Below are 12175 nucleotides of genomic sequence, written 5' to 3'. Positions count from 1 at the left end.
CATCACTTTAAGCCTAACGACGCAGCTGCAAATTGTGTACAACAGAGCTCATATCAATTGAACCGATGCTGTGATTAGTGGATGTGTCAGTGCAAACACCTACTAAAAGTTACGCAGTCTTGTCAGTCAAAATAGATTTCCACTCAAAGCACACTGATTTCTTCAGTAATCTACTTACTACGTCCTGAACAATTTAAAATAACTATAAAATCTATTTGAAAGCACTCAATTGGGACAAAATAGTTCAGCTACACAAAGGGTGGAACGTAACTACAAAGACAAAAGGTCAGATACAGCACCTCTTGAAATAAAGTTATTCTTTCAGGTAAAATACTTGGGGTCTTGCGCAGCCTTGGAGTCCAAACATTCAAGAAAGCTCATACTCCCTCCATCGGTCCCAAGACCTCAGCAACTTGTGAGTGAAGGAAAGGTGAAAAGTGTGTGTTGGAGAAAGGTCTGGTGACAATGGATGGGAGGAGCTCATGACACATTCAAGACTCACATCCCTGGAAGTTTCCTAAAGGACGCTAAATGACTAATCAGCGGCTGGTTAATCCTTAAGAGCAAGTAGTTAAAGGATCCAGCTCTTATTTTGTTTGATATATGTACTTAGCCAGGTGTGGGGGAAGAAGTTTTAGAGCTTGGAGTAAAAATTGGCAAATAAAAAAAAAGCTCAGACTTAACATTTGCTTAGATCACAAACTATTAGAAAACTCATTAAGATAAAAATTCAACTCCTGGGACACAATAAAATCACCTGCAATTTTTTTTTGATTTGCTTTATTTTTTTTAACGGAAATGTATACTAAAAAGGTCAGCACTTTGTTCAATAAACAAAGAAAACGAAATGAAAATTGGGTAAAATGGTTGTTCACACATGAACAATCATTTGAACACAATTAGGGTTCAAGACAATGTGTGTGTGTGTGTATATATATATATATATATATATATATATATATATATATATATATATATATATATATATATATATATATATATATATATATATAGAGAGAGAGAGCGCGAGAGAGAGAAAGAAAGATAAATCACACACTCCAAGATTGCTTTATAAATTTAATACTGTCATGGTTGAAAAAAAGTTTGATTTCCTAGTAACCATATTAAAAATAGCCTTTGAGCAGACCAGGATATGCTGTCCCAGCAAGGCATGGTTCCGCAGACTAGAAATCTGAAAGTATTTGGACACTACGTTGCCTATGCTGCTTAACAAAATGTAACTTGTACAGACAACCATTAATAGGACACTGAATAATGGTTGCTGTACAAACTGTATGCTTTCAAGGGTACTGAAGAGTTTTTTCTGGATATCAGTGACAACAGCTTACTTTAAAGTGTACAAAGATGCATGCATCCACAGGACGAAAAGGCCACCCTGTTATCCGATGTGCAGTTTAACTATCACAGATTTGAGATCCACTCTAAAATTCCTTTTTAGAATTGCAATGAGTATTGAATAATCACTACATCCCCAACTGGAACAGAAACTTTGCTCCCAATCGTGTAAGGAGAGTAAAAAACTAAAACAGATTTTATAAGTGGTAAAAATCGCAATACATTTATTATCACAACTTTTTCTGATCCAGACTGTTGACCAGTCATACAAATATTCTGCAGGACTGACTGGTTAACAAGTTAGCATATCTACCCCATGCTTAATTGAACATTGACAGAGCAACCAACACTGCAACAACCTTCTAGCAGCACAACATGACACTGGAAGTTTTGCAATGCCACACATCCACAGATCATGTTCTTATAGGACACAGTAAGACTGTGTGGCATTTGATAGGGGATCTTCAATTGAGGTGGTAAACTGCAGAGCTTGCAGTCATGTTAAGTAAATTGCAGTGCTGGTGTACTGTTTAGGGTCTTTCACATTACACTGTTCTGTAACTTGATTGAGTAGACTGGACAAAATAATAATAAAAACTAGGAACTGAGAAAGTAAAAAGACCCCAGTGGAAGGAAGAGAGTTGTTTGGGTGGAGAAGAAATGGAGTACAATCCTTGAATAACCTTTAATAGTCAACACAATGCATATAAAAAAATAAAAGTTAGCAGCCACTATGCTACACGACAATTGCAAAGAACCAACCTAGTTTCTAAAGCAAAGCATACCAACTTGAAAAAGTTTGGAAACAGATTTGACACATACACGCGTCAGTTCAATGATTTAGTCAAGTTGGAGATTAGTGTTCCAATGTAATTTTACCTAAATTGCTCAATCTCTGAAAGCCTCACGACTCCAAGAGGGAAAAACATGCACCCACTGAACAGACCAAAATATATGAAGAAAGTGCTTTAGCAGCAGGAGGGCATCAGGACCAGACACATGGCTGTTCTAGCACAAGATGCCATGAATGTTTAATTCCTTTTGCTCACAGTCTATTTGAAAGTCCACAGATCATTAACTAGAGCGTTTACAAATCCAACTTTAGCAATAATACTGCTAAAATTATAGCTATTCAATGTTACTTCAATGTTTCTAGATTTTAGGTACACAAACATACTACAGTTTCATCTTAAGCGGAACCACTTCCATTTTTATAGCATTAACTTTTGAAGTCTAAAAAGAAAAAAATTGGAGAGTTTGGATAGGTCATCACGAGAAATAAGAGTAACTTAAAATGTTAGAAAAATTATACATGGGATTTCTTTGTCCTATCTTCTGCTTTATGTTGGTGTTTTTGGAGGCAAATGATTTAGTGTCCAAACCAGTCCCCGGTGGATGATCACTTAAAGGCCAAACGATTTACAGATCATCACCAATATGTAAAAAAAAAAATCCCTAATGTGTAAAGAGAAAGTAAAATAAGATTTCAGACTGAGGAGAGGTGTCGCAGATACTCATTTGGGAAACTTCAATTGAAGGTCTACACCATTGGTGGCGTGATATCAGTTTAGCATCTTAAGCCCAACTAACCCGAACAATGCTAGGCTTCAGTTTAGAACTGTATCCCAATTTAATTCGAACCAATCTCTAATCAAGCAAACTCTACAAGAGTAAAAGTGCTTGGCATAATAAACGGACCCCACATTTGTAATACTGAATATATGAACTAAGGAATTTCCACTAGTTCATATTCCAAAACTTTGTTTGCTGTTCTTCATGTGATTGCTTGGTTAGATGACCTAGACATTCCTGCAGCTGGAGATGGCCAATAAGCTGCTTTTAGCCTCTTTAGTTTTGGCCCAACTAAGTGGCAGCACAAAATATATACATATAAATAGAAAGAAAGTTACAAGATTTAACCTAAAGATCTGTTTAATTTGCAAGTGGGCCTGCGCAAAACTTACTCACCTTTACTCACTGCAGAAAGATCTACAATGGGAAAGTCGAAACAAGTCCTATTCATCATGCACACCTCAAACAGCTCATAGGGTGAGTGAAAACAGCATTGGAGTACCAACAGTTCACTCCAATACCAAGCAAAAGAGGCCAAAGGGATGAAAAGCTGCAAGACAAACAAAACGTCAGTCTGCGCATGTTCAGCAAATATCTAAATAGTTACTAGTTCTATAACCTGGTTGCCAGATCTGTACAAACACAGTCCATCTAGTTTCCTTTTAACAAGTTTCTAATTTTCTTTGCTATGTCGAAGCTTTCAAGCAGTTGGAGTGAAATTCGAACTGAAGTAGAGACCAACAACTTATGTGTAAGCCAAGTTCAAGCCAAGAGTAAGAACCTTCTCAAAGAGATTTAGTTTTCCTCACAAATAATACAATATTGACCTATGAACCTGGTGAGACAAGTAGAATAGTCTCATATGTGGGTCAAAATGTATGGTTAGCATTACTTGTGATTCCGGACAAGGACTATTGTAGCAGTGATCACTTTAAACGCCTCCCAAAATCAGTCAATGGACCAATTGCACTTAGATGTCTGTCAAAACAATAGCAGAAAAACGTAGTTTAAAATGCCTGTCGACAGGACAGAGCTTCATTTAAGCGGCTAATCACAGCGTCTCCCCTCCCCTCACAAACATTGATGTGAGTTTATTATTGTTTAAAGTGTGGAATTCAATGGGAGTAGTTCAATTCAATTATCTGAGCAAAAAGGCCCACTACCCCTCAGTTTGTTAGTACAGTACCACTTACAGCATCAGGGTTCAGAAGTTAAACTTTTCACACAAAAAGGCACGCTGCCCTATTATACTGCGTTAGGAGACATCTCTACTGGCACCACAATAAAGGGAACTTGCTTTAGCCCCTAAAAAACTAAGCCAAAAGTTCTCCTTGAATGGGTTTTATATGCCAAAAGAAACGAGTCTTAAAATTATTTAGCTGTATATTATGTGGCTATTGGTAGGCCCCGTGCAAAGTTTCATACCTGCAGCTCACACATACTTGTGACTAGCACTGTAGCAGAAAATGTTGCAGCATAAAACTAGTGAAAAAAATGGGACGGAAATTCACTAAAAGTCTAAAATGTTTTTCTTCAGAAGGCATGGGGGTAAGGTTGGTGCCAAGAAGGAAAGATCAATACAGTACACAAAAGTCCATCTTCACTACAGATGACATTTTACAAAGAATCAAACCCTTAGCAAAAGTCACATGAAAAATAAAGTGATCTCCTCAAGGAGAATAAAAGCACAATGCCAAATGTGTTTCAAGTGGAGGGAAGGAAACAGGTTAAGACAAAAAAATAAAAGGGGCGGAGGGAATGTATATACAGGTAAATTCGTTGCCAAACACGGCACTTTTAGCTTTTTGCTGCTTCTTTTTCCGTGTCTTCTGGATAGGCGTGCCAGGTTAGTCTCTCCTCATAAAAGGCTATCACAATCTGTGGGCATTTTACATTGGCCTCCTTTGCCAGCACTAGATCAGCTTCATCAGAATCCTTCCTGCAAAGCAAAAAGTGAAATTAACAATCCTAAACTGTAATTAAGATGAAATATCTCTTGTATGCACTTTATCATCTCTGAAAACACTAGGCATCCACAATCAGAACAGTAGGCATTCAAAGTCATAAATGTAAACCCCACAGACTTCCCAGGAGGGCAGCTCACGGTTCTATGCAGGGTGTACTACACTAGAGAAAAGACAGTTCGATTTGGATGACCAAGCAATAAAAAGTGAAAATAGAAGTTTGAGAGACGGGGCACCTTCTTTCACACACCATGGGACAGTCCATGGGAGGGGGATAAACACTGGGAATTCTAGACAGTAGTAGGGTTAGCCAAAGAAATCTAAGCATGGACTATGCTAATTAGAATTTGTGATGCAACAGACTTATTAGGGCACTAGAAACTGCTCTTAAACTAAGTTCTAATTGTAGCACAGACCACAGTTATTAAAAAGCATATCCAGCTGTACATATTCTTTATTACAGCGCAGCAACTGAAAGAGGCAGCCACACCAAGTACGTGGGTGTGTCTACACACGTTAAGATATAAAATTATATCCACTTTACACTTGACAGCGGACACAGGCACTCCAAGAACTGCTCGTTCATCATTTTATTTAGCAAGGTCCTGCATAAGAGAAACTACACATTTCGGCTGACCTTGCAGACTTGCTCACATGAACAAGGCTGTGAGGTCAATCGAAGCAAGATGGAGTATGCGGAATAAAATTCACAAACAAGCAGTTCTTGGAGTGCCTTTAAAGTCTGAAGCGGATTTAATGATATAGCTCTCAATGGTGCAAAAGCATGAACCGGTATTAACAAGAGTGAGGATTCCAACAAATTTGAGATAATGTGGGAAACTTGGATGAATGGGAAAGAGTGCCACGCAGCAGAACAGTGTTCATTCACCAAGGTTCAGCAAAGGCTAATACGATATGTATGACAGAACACAATTCTGTCTAATACCATGTGTATTATGACTGTGCTCTCTTTAAATATGAATCGAAATATCAAAAACTGAGGTGGTTACGTACCTGAAGTTAGTTTTGAACTTCGGTGTGTGCATTACTTCATAATTTAGAAATCCAGTCTGAAATTTTACTGTTCATCTTTTTCATGGGGGTAAAAAACCACCATTTGGCACTTCCCCTACCTCCGCCATGAGAGGGCTGCCGAGGTATTGGTGGAAATTGCCACTGTGGTGTTATAGATTGACATGCACTTGCTTATTGGTAGGTGCTGTGCAGTGCCTAAATTTAGAAGCTGCTTCTTCCAGACATTTTTGTTGTGGTAGTGCCCCTTCCTCTACTGCAGTAGAACTACAGGGGTCTAACTTCTTTTTAGGGTGAAGCCTGTGAGAGCATGTGTCTCACTTGCAAGACACTTAACAAAAAGAGCTTGGAGCCCGTCCGCTGCTTACCATTTGTCGGCTTGTATGTCACTCTTTACAGCCTAGTAATTCATCAAGGCAGACCAAACCTCATTTCCGTTCCTCTCTGTAGAGGAGGGACAACCACTGATTGATTCAACCTATCCAGTGCCAGTCCGTTGCTCCCGAAGTGACTGAGGTACCATTTTGTTTTATAACTTTTAGTGCCCGCAAAAGGGATTGTGCCTGGAAAAAACGTGCACAACTGGTAGACAAACAACATTCTAAAGACTTACTTTCTATAGTTAACTTTCTTTGATTTTGCCAAGTGTTTTCTCACTTTTCACACATGTTTTTTTTCCTTGTAGGTGCTGTTTTCTAAAGAGAATTATTTTAGTGCAAAGCGACCTGGTTTCTTAAGTGTAATTTCTGAAATGAGTTACCACAGTGAGTGCACTCTACTCTACTCCAACCCACTCTACTCTACCCCAATCCACTCTACTCTACCCCACCCCAATCCACTCTACTCTACTCTACTCTACCCCACTCTACTCTACCCCACTCTACTCTACCCCACTCTACTCTACCCCACTCTACTCTACCCCACTCTACTCTACCCCACTCTACCCCAATCCACTCCTCTATCCCACTCTACTCTACTCTACTCCACCCAATCCACCCCACTACTCCACCCCAATCCACCTCACTACTCCACCCCAATCCACCTCACTACTCCACCCCAATCCACCTCACTACTCCACCCCAATCCACCTCACTACTCCACCCCAATCCACCTCACTACTCCACCCCAATCCACCTCACTACTCCACCCCAATCCACCTCACTACTCCACCCCAATCCACTCTACTCTACTCCACCCCAATCCACTCTACTCTACTCCACCCCAATCCACTCTACTCTACTCCACCCCAATCCACTCTACTCTACTCCACCCCAATCCACTCTACTCTACTCTACTCCACCCCACTCTACTCCACCCCACTCTACTCTACCCCACTCTACTCTACCCCACTCTACTCCACCCCACTCTACTCTACCCCACTCTACTCTACCCCACTCTACTCTACCCCACTCTACTCTACCCCACTCTACTCTACCCCACTCTACTCTACCCCACTCTACTCTACCCCACTCTACTCTACCCCACTCTACTCTACCCCACTCTACTCTACCCCACTCTACTCTACCCCACTCTACTCTACCCCACTCTACTCTACCCCACTCTACTCTACCCCACTCTACTCTACCCCACTCTACTCTACCCCACTCTACTCTACCCCACTCTACTCTACCCCACTCTACTCTACCCCACTCTACTCTACCCCACTCTACTCTACCCCACTCTACTCTACCCCACTCTACTCTACCCCACTCTACTCTACCCCACTCTACTCTACCCCACTCTACTCTACCCCACTCTACTCTACCCCACTCTACTCTACCCCACTCTACTCTACCCCACTCTACTCTACCCCACTCTACTCTACCCCACTCTACTCTACCCCACTCTACTCTACCCCACTCTACTCTACTCTACCCCACTCTACTCTACTCTACCCCACTCTACTCTACCCCACTCTACTCTACTCTACCCCACTCTACTCTACTCTACCCCACTCTACTCTACTCTACCCCACTCTACTCTACTCTACCCCACTCTACTCTACCTCACTCTACTCTACCCCACTCTACTCTACCCCACTCTACTCTACCCCACTCTACTCTACCCCACTCTACTCTACCCCACTCTACCCCACTCTACTCTACCCCACTCTACTCTACCCCACTCTACTCTACCCCACTCTACTCTACCCCACTCTACTCTACCCCACTCTACTCTACCCCACTCTACTCTACCCCACTCTACTCTACCCCACTCTACTCTACCCCACTCTACTCTACCCCACTCTACTCTACCCCAATCCACTCCTCTACTCTACTCCATCCCACTCTACTCTACTCTACTCCATCCCACTCTACTCTACTCTACTCTACTCCATCCCACTCTACTCCACTCCACCCCAATCCACCTCACTACTCCACCCCAATCCACCTCACTACTCCACCCCAATCCACCTCACTACTCCACCCCAATCCACCTCACTACTCCACCCCAATCCACTCTACTCTACTCTACTCCACCCCAATCCACTCTACTCTACCCCACCCCAATCCACTCTACTCCACCCCACCCCAATCCACTCCACTCTACTCCACCCCAATCCACTCTACTCCACCCCAATCCACTCTACTCCACCCCAATCCACTCTACTCCACCCCAATCCACTCTACTCCACCCCAATCCACTCTACTCCACCCCAATCCACTCTACTCTACTCCACCCCAATCCACTCTACTCTACTCCACCCCAATCCACTCTACTCCACCCCAATCCACTCTACTCCACCCCAATCCACTCTACTCCACCCCACTCTACCCCAATCCATCCCACTCTACTCTACCCCAATCCACCCCACTCTACTCTACCCCAATCCACCCCACTCTACCCCAATCCACCCCACTCTACCCTAATCCACCCCACTCTACCCCAATCCACCCCACTCTACCCCAATCCACCCCACTCTACTCCACCCCACTCTACTCCACCCCACTCTACTCTACCCCACTCTACTCCACCCCAATCCACCCCACTCTACTCTACTCCACCCCACTCTACTCCACCCCAATCCACTTCACACCACTCTACTTTACTTTACCCCACTCTACCCCAATCCCCCTGTTCAATCCACTTTGCTCCTATCCACCCACTCAATCCACCTCGCTCCAATCTACCCCACCAAACCCAATCCACTTTGCTCCAATCCGCCCCAGCCTATTCAGTCCACCTTACTCCAATCTCCCCACCCTATCCAATCCACTTAGCTCCAGTCCGCCTAACCCCATTCAATTGACCTCGCTCCAAATCACATTGCTCTAATCCGCTGCATCCCATCCACCTCGCTCTAATCTGCCCCACCCCATCCAATTTGCCCCACCCCATCCAATTTACCCCACCCTACGACACCCTATCCTACCCTACCATACTCCACGACACTTTACCACTGAACTCTACTCCTCCCCCAATGTACTCAATATCCCTCCACGACACTAGCTTTTAGCCATATTTAACAGCAGTCACACTGGGATACAACATGGCAAGGTCTTGCCTTCTTCTAGAAGTACATTTTCCCTCTTCGTGTATTAAGGTAGGTGTTTTACTATTTCCCCAACTTCCCCTCATGGTTCAAGTAAGCAGCACTAAAGCAGTGCATTCAAGTCGGCAATTCTCCATTGAGTGACTGCTGCTCTAAACCATGCATCCCTTATTCTCCCTCCCTTTTCTGGTGGAGGTCTCTATGTTGGGACATTGGCTCTCTTTCTAGAGGTGGCTACAATCAGAGCCCACCACAGCAATTCCCTTAATGTATAAGAGGTCATCAGTAGAGTGCTTGTATTTCTTCTCCACACATGGACTTTCAGGCTTGCACATTTCTGGCTATATTAATGCCTCCATTCCTTGACCAACAATGCTCGGGAATACAGGAAGATACTTGTTCTTCATTTGTAATAAGAGGTTTCAGAAGGCCTTCCTCCAGTTGTACCCCACTTTGTATTTTGAAATGTAATCTGGTGTTGAAGGCCTTTAAATAAAGTATTCTATGCTATCAGTTTCTGAATCAAGGTCTTGCCACTCTCCCATAGCGCTCTCATGGTCCTAAAACACCCTGTGTATACAGCTCAAGCTCCTCAAAGTCTTCCTGCTACACACTTCTTCAGTTTCAGCTGTAGTTTGTGGTGGTCGTTGAACCTGCTCTTCCTCAACAACTTTCTCCCTTTGCTGACTTTAAAGGGATTCAAAACTTTCAGGGCTATGTTGAAATACTTCTGTTGGGGGGGGATTACTGCCATTTCGGCCTCAAAGCATGCATTGCAGCCTTCAGCACAGTGATCTCAACAATCAGAGGTTGAAGACCTTGTGATTGTCCTTTTGAGCAAATTTAAAGTGTCACTTGAGAAAACATCTAAAAGGGTGTCAGGGGGACATTCTGCAATGACCTAGGATATATACAAGCTCCTTGGCCGCAAATTCTTTTACCCTACGGTAGGCTAAACATATGCTGCGTTTAAGATTTTTTACTATCCTCTGATCATCCGTTGTCCTCTGCTCCTTTCCTCTTACATACCTTTAACCATATCAAAATGCTTCCACTTGAAGATCAGTTTCTCTCTAAATTCTTCGACAAACCTGGAGCTACAGCTTCTGCTTCAAGACAACGGTGTAAAATAAAGAACCCGAAGATGGTGACCACACACAGGCACCTTCAGTGTGCACTGTCTGGTGTCACAAAAAGATTGGCATTCCTGCAAATGGTGACCTAAGGGTACTGTGAGGTAAAGGAAGAGAGGGGGTGTTGAGGGAAAAGGATAAAGAGGAGAATTCCGGACCAAACTACTAGATTGCAGAATAATGCACAGTACGTGATAACAGAAAAATAATTCATGCTACAAAACTATCATTTTCATCAGTGCTACGTTTGCCTCTTATATGGTCAACATACAACCTCGCTCGCAGACCAAATTGTTATTAATGTAGAAATAAGAATAAGACAAATGTTTTATTAGAGGAAAATAATTTTTGTAATATATATTTTTAGCAGGAAATAAGATGGACTGCAAACAATTTACAAGAGTATTTATAATGCATCCCCTGTACCAACAAGCAGTTCATCTTAAACACTATACCACCCCTTGAACCATTGGATTACTGAGTTATGAGCAGGCTTCGCTACCCCATTATCTCACCAGTGGAACCTCTCACCATTTCATCAGGAACATAAGATCCCCACAGGAATCCGTGGCACCAATGATCTTTTCAGGCTCCAGACCCCGTTCAAAGCCCCTCGCAATGTCGCTACTCTGTGAAGGAGGGGGAATAAAAGATTGAAGAAATTAAGATTCAATGATGTTCCCTGCAAAACAAAATTGCCACTAGATTTGTAAAGAACCTCTCCATAGGATTACAAAAAAGTCAAACAAATACAGTAAAGCAAGCAAGACGTCTGCGGAAAGAAAAATCACAATTCACTTGTGTGAGGAAATCGGGTGTATTATATGGCGAGGTTGGGCAGCCTCACGGTGTAATACATTTACCAACCCCTTTTAGATCAGCAGGTTTAGTTTGTTAAAATCTGCAGCTCAACCATGGGTAGGTCTGCCTCCGAGTAGCAACCCTTACACAAATGACCAAATGTAAAGCATTAGGCGGCACCAAAGCAATTCAAGAAATACACTAGACACCAGAGAATTCCTAAACCAATTTGTAACAAGCATTGGCATAGCCAATAGGTCTCACCTTTGGGACCTTATAAGTATTTAGCCATGCAACAGATGTTGTTGCACCAAGGTCCCAAAAGCGAGACCTATTGGCTATGAACAATGCTAGTTTGTTTTGCAGGTCCTTGTAGCTGGAGCACGATTTAGATCCTTACAGCTGGAGTTTCGACGACTTGGAAAATGGGCTGCAACCTGAGTGCACAGAAACTAATTTACCAAAACAATTAATTACACGACAAATGGGTTTGCGGCTAGACCCATGTTTGTTAAGTTCAAAGTTAATAATTCTAATTTATATTTAAAAAGTAATCTAGAGGATAAAAATCCACAAATCCTACAGATGCAACGGAGGTCACAGTTATGTTGGGTTGTACGTAGCTTGTATTCCATGTTGATGTTGGAATGCGAGCTAGGGGGAACCGTTGGAAAGGTGTGAGGGGTAAGGAGGCAGTCAGCCTGAGGTGAAAATGCGGTGAGGTGCGAGGCGAGCAACTGGGGTGCTAAACGTGCCATTGTCAGCCTAAACCGGGGCGCCATGGTGATATTCCACAGCTCTGACGTCATAGAAACGCCGACCAT

At 42.7% G+C, this 12175-nt stretch overlaps 1 protein-coding gene across 4 annotated transcripts in view; it reads right to left on the bottom strand.

The window, feature by feature from the left end:
• Positions 1-1551: 1551 nt before the first annotated feature.
• The window catches only part of CBX5 (chromobox 5), a 206875-nt gene continuing 196251 nt past the window's right edge, over positions 1552-12175 (bottom strand). For all 4 annotated transcript variants that reach the window (XM_086965004.1, XM_086965031.1, XM_086965021.1 and 1 more), the window contains 2 exons: positions 11082-11179; positions 1552-4867 (listed from right to left, as the gene is read on the bottom strand). In XM_086965004.1, coding sequence (XP_086821130.1) covers positions 4726-4867; positions 11082-11179 — 240 coding nt within the window. In that variant the 3' untranslated portion in view covers positions 1552-4725. The remainder of the gene's footprint in view (positions 4868-11081; positions 11180-12175) is intronic.

Source organism: Lissotriton vulgaris, chromosome 1_1 (assembly GCF_964263255.1).
Source record: "Lissotriton vulgaris chromosome 1_1, aLisVul1.2, whole genome shotgun sequence".
Taxonomy (NCBI): domain Eukaryota; kingdom Metazoa; phylum Chordata; class Amphibia; order Caudata; family Salamandridae; genus Lissotriton; species Lissotriton vulgaris.
The sequence above is the reverse complement of the archived record's forward strand: the minus strand, read 5'-3'. Positions and strand labels throughout refer to the sequence as shown.